Genomic DNA, 23,885 nt, shown 5'->3' with positions numbered 1-23,885 from the left:
CGTCCCACCAAACTATGAGAGTGATGGAATAGAGAGTGTACCTGTGTATTGTGCACACACTTGGACACTATAAACAAAGTCCTGCACAGATGGTCAGTTTCAATGAAACTGACCGCCGTAGCCGTATGTCGGCTAGGAGGACATTATTATAAGTTATCTGTCACTTATTCATAACCTGTAAAACCTAAGTTTTCTAATTTACAGTGTGTCGTTTTTATCTTTCTTAGAAGACATATAATTTTTAAAAGACAGAGAGAGACTGTCACTTACTTTTCGCGTTATTATAGTACAAAAACGTTTAAACACCAACAGCTGTTAATAACTAAATCGCCCGTCAGATGTGTTTAGACAAGCGGCACGTTGACACGCCCAGCTATTTCATTAACGGCTTAAATTTCTTCCATTAGGCTATCTACACATCATCGATCCGTTGTTTTATCCGCACACAAAAACGACACGCGCAAATTAACGCACGAGCATGTACTTAGGCTCAATAACGATTATTCATTTGTGTATCTAACCTTTATTTTAATTTTTGTAAAAGGTTTTTCATAGGCATTGTAAGCATTACCCTCGATAAACTCGTGGCTTAGTAACAAAAGCCGCGCGGATTGATCTCTAAGGATAAGCTACGCTTGCCTAGGTTATTGATTGGATGACATATCGAGTTTCTTCATATTTCGGGAAGCACGTTAAATTGTGCGTCTCGGCTGTCATTTTCGAAAATCTTTGACAGTCGTTAATAGCAGTCAGAAGCTTGAAAGTCTGACAACCAGTCTTACCGAAAGGTATGCTGTTATACTCAGGTATCTGAGTTGTAGAGGTCCGACAGGCAATTGTTCCATGTAAAATACTGGTATTCAGCTGCATCTGCTGAGACTGGGAGCCGACTTCAACATAGTTGGAAGAAAGGCTAGGCTGGTCTTTGTAAGTATTACCCTTGTAAATTACTGGACGATAAAATAACTGTCAAACGAATTCAATATGGCGGATTGATGAAGAAAGGCGCCAAATATACATTTATCCTTTCATTAAGTTTATTTCGTGATGATATTAATTACACGTTTCATTTTGGTAATGAAAAGTTTTTGTAATAATAAGCCTTCGTTACACAAAATTTATATTTATTAAATGTAATTTATTTTGTACGATCTTTTTATATAAACACTAGCTGACTCGTACAACTTTGCTTGCGTCATATAATATGACTGCCTCCGTGGCGCAGTGGTTTAGGTCGCCACGCCGATACCACTGCAACGGGAGGTCGTGGGTTCGATTGCCACACGGAGCAATTATTTGTGCGATCCACAAATAATTGCTTGTTTGTATGTTTGTAAAAGTCCCCGCAACACAAGAGCAGTTCTTAGTGCGGGAGTTGTCTTTTTAAAGAATTAAATTTTTAAAGAATTAATTAATATTTTCCCCGTTTTTCTAACATTTTTCGTTCCTACATCGCTCCTAGCACTCGTAGCGTAATATCATATAGCATATAGCCTTCCTCAACAAATAGGCTTTCTAACAGAAAAAATAATATTTGCAATTCGCACCAATAATTCCTAAGATTAGCGCGTTCAACCAAACAAACAAACAAACAAAATCTACAAATTTATAATATTAGTATAAATTTGCTGCTGTAGTTGTGGTCGTAAAATTTTATAGTGTGTACTGAGTACAATGCTAGATAGAAACTATGCTCATGTTCACGAAACAATTTTTAGGTTTTTAATTTTGTGTTGCAAGTCCATTTTAATCCGCTTGTGAATAAGCGAGCAAGTGATTTGTGCTCGAGTGCAGTCCCGGGGTTCATTTTTATCTCCTGGATTTGTTTGCGGTCAGTTGTAAGCTTACAAATGGTTTTATGTTATTTAAAATATCCAATTATTTAACTTTTCGCGAGACTTATTCCGTAACATCATTCCTACTTTACATGTTTGATCAGGTCGTTACGACACTTACTACGACTTTAAATAACTTAAATCATTATTATTCTAGATATCTTATAGTTTACTGTTACACTTTCGCAATTTATAAATTTATATCACTGCAAAATTGTAGGCCAGTTTAAATGCAGTAGCTTGTAGAAAAGCACACTAGACTTTAAAAATAGCACTACATTTTACTTGGAAATAACACACAATGCGACACAAATACAATCTGACTAAATCTAGGAATCTAATTCAGTATTTCCATTAACATTTTCCGCTTAGTCCTAGGTATTGCATGCGAATGAAACATTAGAATCACATAACGCGCTACTTGTTCGTTTTCCACACAACAGAAGTCAAGTCGCGATACAATGGCGACGCACGCAAACTGATTCAACGGTAATGCTGTTTGTCTGTTGAAAAAGCTTTGAAACTACTACAGTTCTTGAAAACGAAAGGTAAACTTTTTCAGGAGTCATAACCTATCAATTCAAAGATAAGTGGGTGAGCGCGTAATCACTTTTAATAATTACATTATTAGTTGACAATCATGCATTAGGAATGTCTAAAAGTTATTTCGCTAAATATAATAACTTTAAGCGCGAAAAATAGTCAATCATAGACATACATTTATGTACATTATATGACTATAAAATTAAAAATTACTATACTAAATACAGTTGCCTATTTTTTAACTCAAAACCTTTTCTACTTACTATTTCGCTTAATAGTAATTTGAATTGTTTGTACACAATTCCAGTTCAATCTGTCGAAAATGTTCAAATGTATTAACAATTCGCAATATCCGCAACAATAGAACTGAAATTTCGCTAAATGATAGAAGTATTTCCAAGTATTTACATAAATTATATTTGATCAATTGAACTAATGGTTAAATTTGAATTTTGATGTAGTTTTACTAATAAAATGTATCGCGAATGCAATAACGTAGTTTGTAGTTTTACCAATTTATTTTGAGTAGTTTACTTAAGTAAAAAAGAATATCAATATAAGTATTACAACTGGGACACGTTCCTATATTCAAGACGTAAAAAGCTTTTAAAAATAAACAGAATGCTTATAATAATGCTATAAATAAAGTAAGCATATTATCTTATTGTTTACAGCCTATCCAAAACAACAAGTGACAATCACTTATCTAAAAAGATATCGTTCAAGACTCAACCCGTGTATTTAACTAATGCTTATCCGAAATCAACAGAGACGTAAAACGTAATCAAACTTCAGTATCAGGTAAACATACATGGACAGTTTAAACAAAGTAGCGCAACAGTTGGTCGGGTCATCAATTTGTGAGGATCAGATTTATGTCACTACGATTTGCATGGAAACATTGTATCGAGTAGCGATTATCTATAGGTTAACTATGACACCTAACTATATTAAAGTAGCTTTTTGATGTTTAGGGAAGTTTATGTCACTTTGTTTTTTTACATAACGAGCTTTTATATTATGGAATCAATGTTTGTATCACAAGTTTCAAGTGCGATTCCCATAACAGGTTTTATAAAGGGATCCTTTGAGGAACAAACTGAAATTTCGAATTAGTAAACACAACCTACTATAAAATATAACGATGTAACTAATCCAAAGTAAAAAAGTAAAGTATACTAATGAAAAATAAATATTTAGTATTAAAACATACTTAAAAAAAAAGAAAGAAAGAGCTTGGTTCCGTTGTATAAAAACGTTTGCTGAATTTCAGTAAGTGATACATCAACAATGTGTGTGTTCACACAATTAGGCTAATGTTCACAGTTCAATTAGTCCAAATTAGTCCTCAAAACCTTTTTATACAAAAACAGATTCTCGGAAACCTTTCTAATTTGATGATAAGACCAAACGTTATTTTTAAACTCATTTCTGTAAGTGACAGTTAATAACCAATAGATACACTAATTTACATATAACTCGAAATTTGATCAAAGTTCGGCGTGACATATAAAGAAGTGAGATTTTCTGTCAATACGATATTAGAATATTTTGTTCATTGTACACATTGCTTTATTTCCGTTGACCATTTACACATAAATCATAATCCCAATATCCTTAAAAAAGAGTACTTACTGTAATCCTTATTTTAAATCTATATATATATATATATATATATATATATATCTAAAAATGAATTGCTGTTTGTTAGTCTCGCTAAAACTCGAGAACGCCTCGACCGATTTGACTAATTTTGGTCTTGAATTATTTGTGGAAGTCCAGAGAAGGTGTAAAAGGTGAATAAATTTGAAAATGCACGGTATTAAATAAAAACAAGAAAGCGTAAGCGGAGCTGCGCGGGTCAGCTAGTCTAAAATAACAATCGTATCAGAAGGTCAAATTTTACAGACACTCCAAAACTAAAACATGTGTTTCTCAATATAAACTCGTGGAAGCCCACACTATAAAAAACCTAACGCCTTTCTCTAACTCCTTATATTCAAGGAAAATAAACCTTATTGGAGGCTCGTCCGAATTCTTGTGAACGGCGTAAGTCGCGCGTGTATCGATATTATCAAGGGTCGATCGCAAAGGGCTCGATACATTGACATAAGGAAGTTAAGGGACAGTAATACCGGTCGATTGTGTTAACCAATCCGGCTACACACATTCTGTATAATACAAAAACTTGCAAGTAAAGAATTTAAAACGGGCTTTTCTTTAATGTACTTACGTTTAAAAATATGAATATGTAAGTCTATGGTCGGGTCTATGTAATAAGGAAAAAATTATTAATGAGCAATATTTACAACCTAATTTCATGAGAGCATGATAAAAAAATATATACATCCCGTGTGTATTAAAGAAGTACCGCGATAGCTGAATAGATTTTTACATTGTTTTGCAGTGGATATTGCATTCATAAATGGCAAAACTTACTAGTTTGAAGGCAGGAAGGTTATTTATTAGAAGACCTCGCAGAGTTTGTGTACTGCTCTTTTCACTGTTGTGTGTCCAAGTGACACGGATAGACATAACCCTCTCGTATATAGATAATGGGGCCTACCCTTTGTCCGTTTATCTATTAAACGTCCGCGCCATCCGACGGATACTGTCGTCCTATAAAACCAACTGCCTTTGTAAACCGCCTTTTAAAATGTTTCATAAATATCGTCATACATTTTTAAAATACCTTTTCTAACTTACTATGTTTTAAACTCTTCCATATAAAATATTTTAATCCAAATTTTCAAGATACAGGTCCTAATTACTGAGCCCTCATTTTTGTATTAATATTTATAAGATAAGAGATAAAAAGTACATTAAGAGCTCACACTACCTATTTAATTTAATGTACGTATTTATATTTTCTGTAAGACCTATATCTGCAATGAGGTTCTATAAACTAACAGCATTAGAAATAAACGTTTGACCTAATGAGAAAGTGAAGCTCTACACGTGACAAATAGTCACACGTGAAAAGGCTACGCTATCTGCTACGCGCAACTACGACACTACGCCGTAGCCTCTCGTAGCAGTTAGCTACGAGTTCTTTTATTTCTTTTCCTTATGCTTTATCCTTTGTTCAGTGACTACGATTGTGCCCGTGTGTACACTCTAATGGTTTATTTTATGTCGTACATTTACTGTCGCCCGAATGTTAAGGTACACTCAAAAATTGTTGTGGTCCCGTCGTTACCGGCCAAGTACTAGACATCAAGTTTTATGTACCGTTCGATTTTACAACGAACCTTAACATTTTGTACTGCGGAATGCTATTTATTTACCCACCGGATGCGTTGTAAGATCCCTTTAATAAATATAGAAACACGCTTCATTCCAATGGGAATACGTAAAGCCTTCGACTTCGACTAACTCAAATAGTACAGAAAAGCCATTTTTACTTAATAAAAAAAATTACTTTTATTACATATTTTTTCCCAATAAGCAATAATAGCTCACACAGATAAAGTACCAGTACAAAACCATTTTGTGTCTATGCTTTCAAATTATAAAGTGTTCGATATTTTAGAGTATATTGACGAATTATTAATAAAAACACTCACAGTACGTACATATATTAGTATAGAAATACATATTGCGTTTGAAAACTAATTTAATTAGCGATATAATCATATCTACCCATATCACCCATTTTAAATTATGCCTAATTATTTTTGTATTAATGCATCGTGTACTGATGACCTAAATACAATCAATAATAATAATTAGACATTAATAATTAACCCAAATTCATGATACATAAGTAAATATCTTCACTTTTGAAAACAACCCAAAATATTAAACAATCTTAACACTTCTTTTACGAAACATATTTGTTTAATTCTAACTTGATCTAATGAGATGTGTTTTCGTTCCCAGGTTGTCACAGATGCGAGGATGCTCGACGACCTAGTGCCTACGGTAGCGGCCAACAGGACCACTGCTCCGGGCTTCGAGCACAACTTCTATGTCACCTTCGACTATGAGGCCAGCACTAAATATGTCAACAACTCACATAATAACACTGAGGTAACGTATTAAATACATTACTATCTTGAAGAAGTTAACTCCCGTACGATGAATTGTTCTTTTGTCGCAATTTAAATTACTGACACAAATGAATCATAATGATGAGTAGGAAACGAATCCAGCGCCCCGGAAGCTATAATTTTCTGAAATCTGAATTACAGTTGTTTGTCTGAAAATTATAGACAAGTAATGAATTGAAAAGACAGGTGTTATATTTACATTTTTTATTTATCTTATAGATTAGAATATGCTTCAAAAGTTCATTGCATACAAAATTACTAAGAATCCAAAATGCTATAACAAGAGCACAATTTTCCCAAGAAAAGAAGCAATATTTTTCTCAACGTATAAGGAAAACAGATAGTGTAAGCTGTACACAATAGGTTTGTTGGACCTTTACGTAATAACAGATCGGTGCCCCACGAGCCGCCATCTTCCGCTTACTTACACTACGGATTTTACCTTTAACCCTTCACCTTACTTTATAAGAAACGTAAAGGGCTACTACATTTAAAAACTTTGGAAGGAAACCGGAACATTTTGCCGGTTTTATAAAAGGTGGTTTTATTTTTATACATTTTTTGTGTTTTCAGAGTATCTTTATAGACCACAGGATTGTTAAAAAGAACTATTGCTTTTACCACTTTTTGGACATAGTTTCATAGATTGTGTAATTGATAAAGTGACAACAAAAAACAACTGTAAAATTCTGATAAGGTATTTGACACTTACCCAAGTGAGAAACTAGTTTGGTAAAATTGAATAAAAAAATAGATTTTGTTTGGTAATAATCGTGGACTTAAGTTCGATTCCGCTATCGAACAGAGTGTTGGTATATTTTTCTTTCATTTTAATTCCACGAACATAGAATTTGAGATGTTTTATTGTTCAAGCCAAACAAGGGTCTACAAAAACATAGCCAAAAAGTTGTGCCTCCAATAGGATCAACATTATACAGAAATAACAACAATTCAGTACCTACGATCTGTACGAACCGTAATGTGTAGTCACAAATCTAATACATTTTGTTTAGTATTTTTGTTATTCTGATTGTATAAATTGTATTATTTACTGTCAAAGTAATTTGAGTTCTCGCTGAAGCTGAACGAAATGAACACACTTTACTGTGAAATAATCTCACAGAAAATTTCGTTAAATTTGCTAATTATTTTACAGGACTTTGCCAAAGTGTCGAAACGTGACAGCTTAAGTTATGTTGATCCTAACTTAATCCGTTTTCTATATATGTAGTTATTTGGTTGCCATAGTACAAGCTCTACTTAGTTTGGAATCAAATGACCGTGTGTGAGTTGTCCAATGATATATATTTATATTTATTTATTTAGAAAGGAACATTTTAATGTAGAGAAAAAGTAATAGACAAATATAGCAACCCAAAAATGCCACAAGATTAGGAAAACAGTTTAATAATTAAAAATGGATAAATTATTTCCCTGTACACAGGTATACCAGTCATTCATCCTACCATGGTGGCGGCAAGTGCTATGGACGGTGTTGTTCGCGGGCATGGTGGTCGTCGCCACCGTCGGCAACCTCGTCGTCATATGGATAGTACTCGCCAACAAACGCATGAGGAGCGTCACCAATTACTTCTTGGGTGAGATTTACAAACCTTTGTTTTACCTTAAATCTTATAAAACTAGATTTCTATACCTGACTTAAATATATGAAGTTTTTTTTACTTTGGTATTTCAATAAACATACATAACATTTTTTGAAAAGCAGAAAAACCAAAATTTACCTTCTAACCATGTTGAGTGAAAAACAACCCCTTGCTTTCACTGTCGAACGGATGCAATAATAACTAATAGTTCAGTAAAAGATAGAACTAACAGATTTTTTATCAACTGAGTAACAAACAATGTTACAGCTGTTTTTTAGTACGTAAATTAATCATCATAATTTTATTATATGACAACATCCTTCTCACCAACATTTGGCCCTAGATGCCAGTTTAATTGAACATACTTCCTGCATTCAGTAAATTTGAATTTAGTGTGTTGCATAATTTAGAGTAGCTAAAAGCATAATTCTGACGGAGTATTAAATATTTATAATAATAACATGCAAGGCTGAACTAATTGTAACAAACTACTATATCTCGTTTGACTACAAGGCTTGGCTCTCATTTTGAAAGTCCAATTTTATACACCTTTGCTAATAGCCAGAACGCTTTTAGCTCTTAAACAAAACTACTGAGAAATGAGAGACATCAAGAAGGAAACTTGTCTGAATTAAAAAAAGTTTTTCATTAAATTTTCAAAAACTTTTGCGCTCGTGACTTGACTGAATATAATAATTACAGCTCTAGTTTTGTTAAATTCACATCTTGTTTAATTACAAAACTCTAGTTGCTGATGAACTTTCGATTTTTCCAAATTACTATTTACTACTTAACTGTACGTTTTTTTTCTATATCTAAAAATAGAGTAAAGAATTTTTACTCATAATCAAAGTCAAATGACATACCTTCCGTAAGATTCACTGTGTCTACTACTGCCGCAAAATATCTATAAAATAAAATCTAAATCGCAAATAAAATCTACAAAAAAGCAGTGAATAACGACAAAAAAGTAATAAATCTATTCAAATGCAATGCAATTAAAAACGAACAGATATAATTAAAATAACTCTTTATATGTATACATCACTAGCTGACCCACGCAACTTCGCTTGCGTCACCTAAGAGAATGAGACAAATTTTTCCCCGTTTTTGTAACATTTTTCGTTGCTACTCCGCTCCTAACGTGATGTTATATTAGAATTTTTCAAATCGGACCAGTAGTTCCTGAGATTAGCGCGTTCAAACAAACAAACAATCAATCAAACAAACAAACTCTTCAGCTTTATAATATTAGTATAGAAGTATAGATTTGCGAAAAGTCACAAGCATTGCTTGTAATTTAGCTTGATAATAAAAACACAGGTCAAATTTCAAAAAATTAGCTACCTATTCACTACTGTGTTCGAAATATTTTAACTTCTTACTCTACTTTCAAGACCTTGTAGTTTAGTGTCAATTGCAGGCACAATTCCAGGAGAAATAGCGGTACTTTTCTACCTGGAAGTATTGTAGCACTCTCCATGTTTCATCGACTATTTCTTGCATACTTGAAAACTCGTAGCGCTGATGTATTGGCACTTAGAACATCGAACTCCCACGCATTAACAGAAACTGTTCAAAACAACAGTTTTACTGTTTATTATGATACTGTGAAACTATGCGGTTTTGCTTACAAACTAGCCCAAAAGTTCATACCCTTTTTAGCTGTGGATGACTTTTAAAAAGAGGAAAAATAGGAGATGTACAACGAAATTTTAGTAGATTTCTGATCCTGGCAAAGTGTTGTTGGTTTTTTTGATGTTTTAGCATGACAATTGTTTTTTTTTTTATATTTTACACGTGCGGCTCTACTCGGCATACACGGCATATAAAGTTTCATGCCTTTTTTCTGCAGCTTAGGCTGAGGCTTTAATTTTTGAAAAATGTAGTAAATATGAAAAGTAATAAAAATAAAATTGCTTCAAAATTTGTTAGGCAGTTCGTAACAGACTCACAAACATTCACATGTATAACATTAGTATAGCTTTATATCATAAATGCAGAAGTATACGACCGATTTAAAATGAAATTCGAGCAATAACACGTAGTTTTAAAAGACTATAATTTATATTCCCCATTCGGTTTTATCGGCAATGCAGTAGTAAGGTGAAGTTTATGATAACTGTATGCTCTTATGTGTCACCATTTTCTAAATTTATGTTACTGCAATCAATAATAAGAATTTGTCTTCTACCCATAATTTTAAGCTTCAACCAAATGCAAATTTTCTCCTGCCTGCAGAGGCAGCACTGGCACTGTAGAGAATATTTGCTGACCTCTAAATACTTACAAGAAAAAACATAATAACAAAATTCTACTTTAATATACTAACACAAAACATTGATACTTCAGAAAACTACAATTTTCACCATCGAGTATCGGAAACTATTGTATTGACTGAAAAGCCGCCCCTGGCGTCTTCTAATGGAACTAATTTAAAAAAAACACTAGAAGAGATTTTGTTAAATTCTTCCCCGAAAAAGATAAAATAGGGGTCTAAATTTGTATGAAAATTCTGTCCTTAGTCACAAACAACGCAGACGAAATCGCGTGCAAAAGCTAGTTTCTAAAAAAAAGTTCCTGTCATCGAAACCAAATTCTGAATTTTGTATACCTCCGCCAACCGTGGACTAGCTTTCTCCTAAGTTGTTGGACAGCACCAAGATCAACAAATGACGCAACAAAATCCTAACCCAAATCAACAAACTGCTATAACAAAACAATGAACAACATCCTTTCTGTTCCAGTGAACCTGTCAGTAGCAGACGCGATGGTGTCGACCTTGAACGTGACCTTCAACTTCACCTACATGCTGAACTCCGACTGGCCGTTCGGTCACTTCTACTGCAAGTTTTGTCAGTTCATCGCCGTGCTTAGTATATCTGCTTCTGTGTTTACGCTACTGGCAATCAGTGTAGACAGGTGAGTTGTGATTATCGGACTATAGGACTTGCACTACTACGACCGGAGGGCTCTCAGTTGACAACTATTTGAAAGCCACTATGCCGTACATTGTTTTCTACCTTAAATTATAGTGAGTAACAGGTTACGTCTAAGACAGTTATCATCAATTTGACGTACACTCGTTGTCAATTGAGATACGTAATAAGCCTGGTATACTACAATTATATTTCGTTGGTTTCATTCCCGTTTAATATATGTATGTATATATTTTGTATAAGAGCAGTCAGTCTGAAATCAGTCACGATGCCTTATATTTAGATCATAGTAATGATATCTTCAAGCTAGCGGCCTAAGAGTATGAAAAATTTGACCCTAAAGACAGTTTAATGTATGCACATTTAAAATTAAATAGAATTTGTGTTACTAGTGATTTTTTTTTCTTTTACAAATATCTTTATAAGCGCATTCTAAATATTACATCAATTTAACGTAAGCCTAAAAAATAAATAAATACACACATCCCATCACAACAAAAGAAAAAAGAAAGTAATATGACTTTTCTACACATAAAAGAAAAACTTACAACGAAATATCATTTACCAAGATCATTTTAACGTTTGCATAAATAATGCGAAATAACGTATGAAATTGAAATAAAATAAAAGGTTTTTAGGTAGACGTTAAGAATACGTAATAAGTCATATAGCCGTCTAGTTTTTTTCTCTCATAAGTACTTTATATTGCCGACACAATACACCAGACGTAAACAACTAGATAAGGCTTTGTATCTGTCACTATTGGCATTTGTATTTATTTTAAGATATACACAATATTTTATTGGAAGACTTAGTTGTGTGATAAAAGCTATAAAACACTTTTAGTTTTTCTCTACTTTGCTATTTTGCGAAGCACTTTTCAATAATATATCTAAGAAGAAATATAGATCAAGATATATATTTGTGTGGTGTGTTAACTTTTTTAATTAACTAACTAATACTTAAATTTGAGCCTTACTGTCCTAGGGATTGGCAGAGACCAAAGTACGACACTAATGAAACAAAATCCCACAAATATGTGTCTTAATGTTAATATTATTCACTAGGACTATTGCTTAATTTCAAGTGTTAAAATCGCTTTATGCAATCAATACGATATAGTCCGACAACTTTATAAAGAGTTTCGACATGCACGACTTATGTACCTAATTATGTTCCTTAAAATATGTTCCTTAATGTTAATATTATTCACTAGGACTATTGCTAACATAACAATACTATTATTTCACTAAATAAACTAAACATTAAGTGTACTTAGTAACTGGGAGTTCAATAAATCACCGGCACATACATAAAATCTATTACAGAAGTTTCTGTGTATTCGCGTTCGCGGAAATGACATCTTGTGAAGTTTTAAACAACAGTTCCATCTTACGCCCGTTCCTAGTATATCGTGTCCATTACATTAGGCTATCACTTAACATTGTCCGGCTTTTCTCACTATAAACCATGACATAGAAACTCCATTACCGGTTTGTGAGGTGGTCATGTCTTGTATAGACTTTGTCCTTTCTTACCAGTTTATGGAACTTTTGATGGGATGATTGATTACTTTGTTGACCACATTTATGGTACATATAAGTATCTTAAAGCAACAATCTACTATAACTATAAACGTGATACACATATTAACTTTGTAAGTTACCATTATAGCCTAATGATAAAATTGTTTCATAGTTATTAAGCAAAAAAGTACGAAGCAACATTTTAAAATATTTTTATTTTACTTACGCTACGACTTACATTTTTATTTTTTCTTTCGCCAATTACTATTTCGGAACACAAAACAAAAAAACATTAAAACCTTTTTTAATAATAAACCATTCTTCACCATTTGCGACGAAATAAATCTTTCGTAAATAATCTGAACAATTTTGTATTCATGAATTTTATTTTCGTACGCAAGTCGTTAAAATCAAATATTAAAAGTTATTGCCATGAAACGTCCGAGATTTTCCGACCATTTCTAAGGCCGTTTAGGATTCCCTCACATCGTAAAGCCTTTTCTATTGGACCCTTCTATTGTTACATATATATCAAATTCTAGTCTGACTTCTCATCTTTTTCTGACAATAGACTTATGTTCAAATGGGCGACCTATATATATATAGCATTGTATTAGTTGCTTATTACCGACATAATAATATGTAATACGAATAATAACGATATTTATTTTTAATACATGATTTTGCTGTTTTGTACTCTAAAAAGTATAATAGGCGTAATTAATGCCGTTACAATTTTGCTCAATAATAGAGTGGCCAGATTTTTGTCTTGGTTGCTCACAAAGGCACAAACGTTCAAGTTTAATATATCACATCAGATAGGGACTTAGTGCTAAGACCAGTAAACTTTGCAGTATATATTACAATCCGTGGCAAAGAAACTTATTTATTACTACTTATTATTCAAAAAGCCACTTCAAGTCTGCTAAAAATGTTCAATAATTTTGTTCATGCTCGTTAATCTTGACTATCTCAAATCTAAGACAACTTGTAGAACAAACGCAGTCAGTATGTGTATTTTTCTTGTCCAAGGTAACATTACATCCTGGTTTTATTAGGCTCATAAATAACTGCGCTTCGTGGTATTGCTATTATGATAATACCTCCTAGCATCCAGTTTTGGAAGCATGCCCAAGATATGGCAAGAGTAGATAGAGGTCATGGTATCAGGAAATGGATATGAGAATTAATTAATGGAAGAAAACATCATCGTGGTGCTAACACTGCACATAAGAGAAATAACCAAAATATTTTCGGGCGTATTTAGCGATACTAGATGCGAAATTAAATCGAGCAACCATTAATACCAGAATGTTTTCGGGCGTCTGTAGCCATATCAGTAGCTCGATTCTCTACTACTATCGACTACCGACAACTGACTTGTCATCAAGAAATATTTTATGATAACGAGATCAGCGCCTCTGACGGGCGTCGTAGGAATTATTTTGGCAGTACATTCTAAACGTCAAACTTTCGGTACTCGACAGTACCAACTGTACAAAATCGCGCTACAGTGCCTCGATTCTATACTACTATCGACTACTGACAACCGAACTGTCATCGAGAAAATTTGTATGAAAATCTGATCAGCGCCTCTAACGGGTGTCGTAGGAAACATTTTGGCAGTACATTCTAAATGTCAAGATACGATAGCTAGCCGGTTGTCGGTAGTCGATAGTGGTAGAGAATCGAGGTACAGATGCCTATATCATTACGAAATTAAATTGAGCAACCATTAATTAAACCATTATATTACAAGTCACGGTAAACATTAAACTATCTACATGTTCTACGAACTACCTACTTTCATATTTCGGAAAATTGAGTGAAAAACTTGAATCACTATTTTTGCCTGACCCCGGATTCGATACAAAACTTCTGCTAATAGCCGTTATTCACCATTACGGCGCCGTAAAGACTATATCTATAGACAAAAAACATAGTAATACTTCAATCTTTACTGTTGAAACTTTAAATCTGCTGTCTTTTCACAGGTTTGTGGCCATCATGAGCCCGCTAAGGCCACGGCTGGGCAAGCGAGCGACTCTGGGCATCACCGCGGCTATCTGGGTGCTAAGCTGTATACTTAGCAGTCCGAACCTTATATACTTTTCTACTGAAAGCTATGATTTACCCGACGGAACTGTAAGGTATGCACAATTTCACAATTTTAACTTTTAAAAATATAACGACGGCCTCCGTGGCGCAGTGGTTAATTTTATTGTTATCGCCTCGAGAGGTCGTGGGTTCGATTCACACACGGCAAATATTTGTGTGATCAACAAACAGCTGTTTGTTGTCTGGTTGTACTTCGTGTCCGTTGTTTGTATGTTTGGAAAAATCCCTGCGACACAAGAGCAATTTACAATGCGGGAGCTGTCGTTTTAAAGAGAGAAAATAAAGATGCAACTATGTTAACAAACTGCTGAAATATTCTAATGTTGAGTTCATTTCATTTAGTTATTTTTGTTTGCATACTCGGCTGTTTGTCGTATGTAAATTTAGCCATTGCTCAGTCTAAACTTTTACAAAATATGGGACGATGTGACATAGAACTATGAGAGACTTATAGCAAACAAAATCTGTTAGCTGCAATGTATGCAATGCAACAGTAAAACTTCAATAAATAAAACCTACTCTATAGCCAACGCGATTGCAATGATTTGTAAATACTCAAGGTTGTCATCACAAATCCTAATGATACATGGGTGAACAATAACTCAGGTCTATAGATGGATGACCGCCAAATAGTATTTGAACTGCTCTATGAGATTTATAGATAGCTTTAGTCATCAACCTCGAATTGGCTCACCGATGTAACAGCAACGATATTACGGTGGTTTTTCATATAATATATGTATTTTTATAAAGCTTTATACAATAAACTGCTACATTAAAATAGCACTAAGTCCAACAAAATTGCAAAACCAAATAACATTTGGGAATAAATAAGGATTATTGATATTCCCAATTCCCAATTCAAATCAATAAATACGGTTCAAATTGAGTTACAAGTTTGAATTCACAATAAAATTTGCTTCAAATTAGAAAGTATTATTCCCACCGACCACAATTCTACATCTAAAGACGTCAATTTCCATTCCAATAAAAATATTCAAATCATAATTCTTAGCACAAACAACCTCAATGAAGTAACAAAACCGGAACGCGAGGCTTACAAATGAACCTCCCTTGCCACCAAAAAAACTTCTAAAATGACTGCCTTTTTCTGTAAATCTGGAACGGAACGTATCGTGTACTTATACTTTACAATTAGTTTTAATTATGTTTTAGGAGGGTGTGCTTCTCTGAATGGCCTGACGGTATGACCACGAGGTCCAAACTTGAATACTGGTGAGTACTGAGTATACAACATATTTATTTATTACATTAACCACCGGTTTCTGAGTACATTTAGCGGTAGTTTATCTAATCAATAGCGTTTTGTTTGAATGAATTTTGACGCTATTGAATAGATAAACTACCGTTAAATGTAAGCCTGTTATACACAAAAGTGTATGAGACAGAGGAGTATGAATTAGGTACACCCGCGTATCGCAATTTTCATAGTCCCATGTAATAGGGGGCGAGCTTATTATCACTTATTGGGTACAATGGGTACATTATCAAACTTCGGACTATTCTAATATTTTAATATAAAGACTATAAGACCCAAAGGCACTTTGCTTGACCCTAACTAAGTATTTCGTTAGTACTAATGAGGATATCTGATATTTAGAATTAATTGTAGAATAATTAAGTAATACAAATATTGTCTATCTCGTTAGTGTTGTAGTCGTTTAATTTGATGCTTGTTTCAAGAATTATTTCTAATTATGTCTCGTTATAATATAAATGAGAAACTGATTAATTGTTAGTGTACTTAAATTAGCTAATATATTTTTAAGATTAAAACTATCGCGACTTATACACATAAAAACAAAAGATAAAGGCCTTTTTATTTCAAGTACAAATTATATAACATAAACACATTCTCCCAATGACGATACAAGTAAGGTAATATTTAAGTTCGAAGTAACACTTTGCGGAACCGAGACGAAACTATGACTCAATTGAATGTCTGTCACCCAAGACAAGAGGCCGTTTCTTTCATTTGTTTCTTAACGCAATTCTATCAGTTATTTTTCGGGCGAGATATAGTACAAGGATTAAAATTATCATATTTAGCCAACTGCCTACTTCGTGACAACATAGAAAAAAAAAGTTTTAAAAAACTTCTTAAATATTTTAAGAAGTTTAAGATCCCCAATGTACACAAGTAAACTAGAATAACTACAAAACGGCAGAGGGCGGGACGTCAAACGGCGAGCTCCCTAAAATCAAACAATACCTAATTAATGTGTTTGTAAGTAATTAAGTAATGTGTTTTCAGGTACAACGTGTGTTTCATGGTGCTGACGTACTTTCTGCCGATCATGTCGATGACGTACACTTATTCGAGGGTCGGCATCGAACTGTGGGGCTCGCAGTCCATCGGAGAATGCACGCAGAGGCAACTTGACAATGTTAAGAGTAAACGGAGGGTAAGAACTCGTTCTATAACGGATTCGTTTATAGGAAATTCAGTTAAGAAAATAAACTACTAAACATCGCGTGAGCGTGATGTCTTTAGAAATGATTTGTGAAACTACATAATAATATGCATACAGGATTTGTTTGTACATATAGCATCTCTAATCATCCTTGTTTCCTTTTGATAAAATAATATATTTAGATAATACTCAATTAGCTCTTTTTAAATTAAAATCGAATATGATTTTTATAAATAACTTGTCAAGTTCTGAGTCTATACATATAACTATTTCCATTTACTTAAGATACAAACTATAAAATGAAATATTCGTATTATTCACTAAGTAGTCCACAGAATTCACAATTCTTTGCATAAAATAGCATAAATTCCAAACGCATATAAATATAAAATACGACGTACGTAACTCAAAACTCCTAAAGCTCCCATTTATAAATGCATAGGATTCCCATAACGATAAAAGCAATTTCGCTTAAGCTATGAGCTCGACGCCATATTATATCCTGCTCTCACCTCGACCTCATTGTCTGCATGCGGACAGATAGAATAATGGCCGTAAATTACTTCGCACGCATTTACAGAAAAATAAATATATACCTAGCAGAGGTAGTAGCTTGTGACTAATCATAAACTTGAATAAAACTCAAATTAGGGAAAGGAAAACAAACAAACAATCAAAATATTGAAAAGCCAATCATAATGAAGAAAGGCTTCATTGAATGTAGAAAAATGTAAATGTAATCACAAAATAAAAACTTTGATTTAACTGATCAGAGAAAATCTAGTAAATGTCGTGCCTGTTTCCAGGTTACGGAAGCCTATAACACATCAGTAAATAAAACTCCTAATAGAATAAATTTCCAATACCTCCGTGATCAATTCTGGCGGCACCCTTAAAAGTTTCAAAGCTTATTAAAATTTCTTCGGGGAATACATTTCATCCTCGTTTTATTAAAACACTCCTAAACTCTGGAGCGCTTACGACGACCGCATTCAAGGGCCCAGTATCCACTTAGAGCCGTATTGAAATATTATATCCGAAGTAAATTAAACATCCAATCCGTGTTCATTATCTCCCGTTCCTATTATGGGATTGGGATATTTCATTCGTACCTTCCTTATTTCCTTTTTAAAGAATTGATTTCCCAAAGGACAACACATCCTTCTGTAGTGTTCGTGATCAGATCGCGATGATTTGTTTATGTTGCGTGGACAAAGTTGGCAACATATTGTGGGACTACCCATACATCAAATCGTGACTTGAAAGTTATTGGAAGTTGTAAGGAATAATCCATAATAAGGTCGGTACAAATAATGTGTTAAACTCTGACAAAGGTGAAAGTTGCTACTGACAGGCTTCTGGAACTAAAAGCAACTTACACTTACCTACTGTCGGCTTGTTCAAGTTGCCGATGAAATATTATTCATCGAACTAGTTCGTGAATTACAGTAATAATTTAAAGACGATAACGAGGCGGTGAATTTCTTAGTGGGGTTTATTGGATGCCTAGATATTTTATTGAATACTTAACCTTAATGTACGATGACATTAGAGCTTGAATGTCTTATAGCCGGTTTCACTACTCCAAGATAAGTTAGCTTATCAGAAATGTTGTATTTTTTTAAGTACACTGTCATAATAATAGTAATCCGAAACTTACCCATTAGCCTAGAAATTAGCATTCAGTTGTTAGTTTGAAAGACTATAGTTTTGAACTAACTTTCTATTTTATGACTAAATTCCAATATTTTTTTTTTGTATTGAAAGTATATTTTTCTGTCCACAGGTAGTGAAAATGATGATAGTGGTGGTAGTGATATTCGCAGTATGCTGGTTGCCATTCCACGTGTACTTCCTCGTCACCTCGTACTATCCCGACGTAGTGAACTACTCGCACATACAAGAGATATACCTGGCCATCTACTGGCTCGCCATGAGCAACTCTATGTACAACCCCATCATTTACTGCTGGATGAACTCCAAGTAAGTTCGCAACCACTAGTCCGATTGTCTAACTACTATCGAGTATCGACAACCGGCTAGTTATCGAGAAATTTTATATGACAATCTGATCAGCGCCTCTAGCGGATGTCGTAGTAACTATATTTGCAGTAAATTTTAAATGTCAAAGTATCGATACTCGACAGTGCCGACCGTAGAAAATCGCGCTACAGTTAAACTTTTATCATCTCAGCACAATTAAATCTTTCCAACCGTGAATAAACGGCTTGTAAAATTTTACCTTCAAGACAAGGCCGATTGATTCTTCCTTGTCAAAACTGTCTGAAATATCTTAAGAAAAATATTTTTTAGTCTTTGTCATCGAAAATCGTAAGACTATAAATCAATAGAGATATCAAATGTTCAGGTGACTAAGATAAATGACCCGCGATTCGAAACTTTAGCAAACTTTATAGGTATTAAGGTCAGCGTTAAAGATACCTGGAAGTTATGCTCATTTATGTAATGGCCCTCGCTAAACACAGTTTACGAACAATAATTTGGTGTCTAATTCGTAAATTGATGCTTATGAAATGTTTAACGAACTTTGAACAACTTTTGCAAAAACATTGTTGAAATACTCTGAGGTCTGATTTCAAGTGAGATGTTCTTTTAGGTTTAGAAGAGGTTTCAAGCAGTTCTTTTGGTGTTGTGGTGCGTTTGGTCACGGCGGCTTGGACAGGCGCAGAGCCTTTGGCACAGACCGCATGGATCGGTCCGTTCGCTCACTTTCACCGAGTCGGAAGAATGGTACCAGTAAGCTCATAATACTTTTTTAGTTCCGGATTCTGCTTATGTAGATACTCATCACTAATACTTCGATTTTAATCATCGTGTGATCGTAAACTTGTCACTAAAACATGCATTAACATATTTTCTTGTAATTTTAGCAACATCAGTCGTCGACATTATGTAAATATTGATCATTATTCAACTAACGTGCACCGTAAGGAGGCTGGGTCATGACTTTTTATAACACCTTCTTTTTTCTTAAGTATAGCTATGTACCGTTTATCCCTCTAGCTATTAGTCTGAACTTAATTAATTAGTTACTGCTCCCTTTTTTCTTTCTAATATCTTCTTATCTTAAACCTCTAGAGTTTGCTACCCTGGTTTTCCTCTATAGCTTCAGATAGACGACTTCGAAAAATTATATAATTCATAGATGAGTATTTCTTCTTCGTAGGTTTATTCAAGACGACAAAATTCATCAAAAATCCACCTGGCTCTCCCCACTTGCTTCATGCAAATAAAATACACAAGTAAGAACTAAGGAGCCGTGTTCTGTTATTTTTATCGATGTTATAAAACGATCAGACATGACGCACTCGCGATCGCTTCAACCTCTCCGTAGTTAAGCATAATATTATGTTCATCGTATCCTACTGTCTTGATTTGCCTCCCCGTCGCCCGCTTCTCCCTAACTTATGAACGGCTTCCCCATCGTCTCTACAGACCAGACTACATTTTAATCCGTTTCACGCAACTCTAATACCGTTAACGACCGGAGTGAGAGTCCGTGGAGAGTCGCAATCTGATCGGGGAACCTTTTCGCAGGCACCATTCGAATTTCGATGCATAGCACTTACAACCAGACGCTGGTGAGTACGGCCTGACAGCGGCGCGGCGGAGCGGCGGGCGGCGCGGCGTGCGCCAGTGACGCGCCCGGCGCCGTCGAGCGCACGTGGATCTGACGCGAGCGCGCGCCCCGCCCGCCCCGCACCCCGCACGACCTGTACGCCTAGCCTCCCCGCGCCCCCTGCGCCCGCGCAACACCACCGCTACAGTAAACTGACTCTCGTGAACAGTGGTGTACCGACGTACTAGTCAGAGTATTTTGTAGTCATAATGTAAATGTTTTATACGTGTATATAGGATTACCTGAAAAAATTATATTAATGTTGTATAACTAAAAGTATTAATGTTTGTTACTAAACGATCTGTTATATTATAAGTTAATTATGTATTTTATTGTACTGACTGAAAAGTCACAGGTTTTTATAAATTGTATACGGATTATTTACTTGTTTTCAGTAAAAACATTTACTTTCACGAAACGCCTACTGTTAATATAAATAAATATCCTTTTTATTTTGTCTAACTCGAAACTGTAAAGATTGTAAATAAAGTCATAGAATAACTGTAATGTACAGAATTGTTATAAGATACTTCCCTAATTTAAAAACTTTTTTCCGATTCAATATTTTTGTAACACGCCCATTTGACCAAAGACCAATATCATCCCACCAAGGCAAATGTTTATGTTGTCAAAATCAGTTCGTCAATTTCTGAGAAAAAATGTAGCAAACTCACAACACAGCCTTTTAAACGAAGTGCATAAAACTCCAAACTATTTTATCAGGTAGTAATTCAGTCTGCTTTATTCTGCATTTCTATCTAAAACCCCTTTTACAGAAAATTATCTACGGCTATCCGGCAGAAACCTTATAAAAGATAATTTGAGCTCATTTGGAATACACCCGAGTATAATACTAATGAACACGGATGCTCCTAATTGTGCCAGATTACACGACGCGTAGCCGATAGCCGGCAGCCGTTTTGTATAAAATGAACCAAATGAGAAAAGTAACGGCTAAATTCACCAGATTGGGACTTGTTCTCACTTGCTTTTTTTTTTGAAGATTAATCTTAGTGACAATTTAAAAGAAAAGTATAATAATATCTTTATTTATCTCTTGTCACCATCTCGGCAAAGCTGATCTTCCCATAGACTTTCAAACTCCTTCTTTGGTCTATTACTGTCAGTTCTTTTCCGTTTATTTATAGATCGCTCGGCCATCTTTAAAAAAAAAAGTTGGAAGTTACTTTTTGTAATTTTATAATGGTATTGAAATGCAACCTAAACGGACTTCACCGTCTATCTTTTACAATTTCACTTCAAAAAGACTGCATTTTCGTAGTAATTGGTACACGACTACACGTACTAACATTTTACGACGTTCACAATTCATGAAATTTTCCACGACTAAAAATGGTCTCAGTCGTGTGCATTCAGAATTTTAAGTGAGTCTCCCGTTTTGTCACATGTTATATTTGAAATTTTGTTCCGGCTAAGTTCTCACGCTTTTTAAAGTCTTATTTGTAAGTTAGTTTTAAAGTTGAAAATCTTCAGCAGCTTGCGAAGGAACGAAACTACAACGTGTTAAGTGTAAAAGTTGTTAGAAATTGTTTTACGGTCATCGCAAGTCACTTAAACTAGATTTTTACAACGTGCATATTTTAAAAAGTTTGCTCGTGAACTATGTGAACAAGTAGTCGGTACTACAGTGTGAAAAGTTTCCCGCTTTATCTCAAATTTTCTTTTTCTTTGCGAATTCTTTTGCATGTTTGAGCATCGCAATTTGTTTATATGGCATTAGGTTACCGTTGTCAATTGACGTATCTTTTTAAGTCAGTAACGTGCTCTGAAATCAATAAAAAGAGTAAATAAATAGAGCATGACGTGAGTTTCTCATCGTTTCTTATCACGAACAACCAGTAACTTTTCCGAAACGTTAAAAAAAATATAATAAATGACAGTTTCAAATAATTTGTACGTACAAAATGAGAGATATTTTGAATTTGAGTCAATGATGCCCAATGCAACTTATTTCGACGACTTCAAAAGTATGTGACAAATATACTCTACTTCTATCATGCAACTTCATAAAGACATTCTCACAGTCAAACGAGAATTTCGTATGCAATGTGCATCAGACCTTAAACAAATAACTGCGACGGATACGAGTCGTATTTGAAGCTCAAAGCGCGAGTGTTGAGCGTACGCCATCGATATTGAAGCCAATATATCGACAAGGACGAGGCTCGCGTAATATCTTCCTTCATTGTTTCCCGATACGCGTATACAACACAATGAGGCCTCTATGTTACAAGCTAGAACTTCTATCAAAGAATATTACGCCTTCGAGACAGAATATTTGTTTACTAAGTTCAATTTTCGTCATACTCCGAAATAGTTGCCTGCCTTCGTCTACGAAACAATGTGTTTGAAATGTGATGCTGCATAAATCGCTTCTTTAGAATAGAACTGTACTTCATAACTTTCAAACTTATGGGTTGCATTTCTTATATATCTAATATTCTACGGAATCTTTCTCAGATTGTCTGACATTTTAAAGCCGAAAAAAGTAGTCGCAAGGACTGGGCTGAAGCTAATAGAAAATTATACGAATATTTTTACTTTTCAAGATTTCGGTCAAAATGTTTGTCTTTGAGAATTCGTACAAGAATATAAATATACTTATTATAATTTGTTATCCGTATCCTAAGGCAACGTGATTTATAATGCCTGACTGATATAACAGGACCATTCGTCTCTGTACTCACGAGCCTAATATAACCTAAAACTGTACATATTTATATAAGAATTCTAATTAACCAGTGTACTTAGTCAATAAGTATAATTAAGTGGTACCATAATACTTGTATACGTATATAATGTAAATAATACAGCTATGTGTAAATATTTTTTTATGTTGAAATGTATGCCATCTTGTAATGAACGTTTAGAGCTCTATGTGAAATTGAAAAATAAAATTTATGGATATTTTATGTTTTGAGTTTTATTTGTACTTTTCTCGACACTCACAGAATTCCAATCATTTTAGTAGGTATCTACTTTACAGATAGCTGCTTTCAAACAACAATATTAAAAAGTCCAATATTTTAAAACCACCAGAACTAAAACCATTATCGACATTCGACATTTTTTCTTTTTAAAGACAACTACCGCACTAAGAATTTCTTTTGTCGCGGGGACTTTTACAAACATACAAACAACGGACACAAAGTACAACCAGACCCGAAACAAT

At 34.2% G+C, this 23,885-nt stretch overlaps 1 protein-coding gene across 4 annotated transcripts in view; it reads left to right on the top strand.

Moving 5' to 3' along the window:
• The window catches only part of LOC142973500 (tachykinin-like peptides receptor 99D), a 162,664-nt gene extending 139,050 nt beyond the window's left edge, over positions 1–23,614 (top strand). For 2 of the 4 annotated variants that reach the window (XM_076115265.1, XM_076115264.1), the window contains exons 3-12: positions 6,261–6,410; positions 7,875–8,028; positions 10,782–10,956; positions 14,494–14,649; positions 15,794–15,853; positions 16,893–17,043; positions 18,839–19,035; positions 19,670–19,809; positions 20,240–20,315; positions 20,611–23,614. In XM_076115265.1, the coding sequence (XP_075971380.1) occupies positions 6,279–6,410; positions 7,875–8,028; positions 10,782–10,956; positions 14,494–14,649; positions 15,794–15,853; positions 16,893–17,043; positions 18,839–19,035; positions 19,670–19,809; positions 20,240–20,315; positions 20,611–20,635 (1,266 nt within the window). In that variant the 5' untranslated portion in view covers positions 6,261–6,278 and the 3' untranslated portion in view covers positions 20,636–23,614. The remainder of the gene's footprint in view (positions 1–6,260; positions 6,411–7,874; positions 8,029–10,781; positions 10,957–14,493; positions 14,650–15,793; positions 15,854–16,892; positions 17,044–18,838; positions 19,036–19,669; positions 19,810–20,239; positions 20,316–20,610) is intronic. The other 2 variants (XM_076115268.1, XM_076115266.1) reach the window with 2 other exon arrangements.
• The last annotated feature ends 271 nt before the right edge of the window (positions 23,615–23,885 follow it).

The sequence above is a fragment of the Anticarsia gemmatalis genome, chromosome 6, assembly GCF_050436995.1.
Source record: "Anticarsia gemmatalis isolate Benzon Research Colony breed Stoneville strain chromosome 6, ilAntGemm2 primary, whole genome shotgun sequence".
In the NCBI taxonomy this organism is placed as follows: Eukaryota; Metazoa; Arthropoda; class Insecta; order Lepidoptera; family Erebidae; genus Anticarsia; species Anticarsia gemmatalis.
The sequence above is the reverse complement of the archived record's forward strand: the minus strand, read 5'-3'. Positions and strand labels throughout refer to the sequence as shown.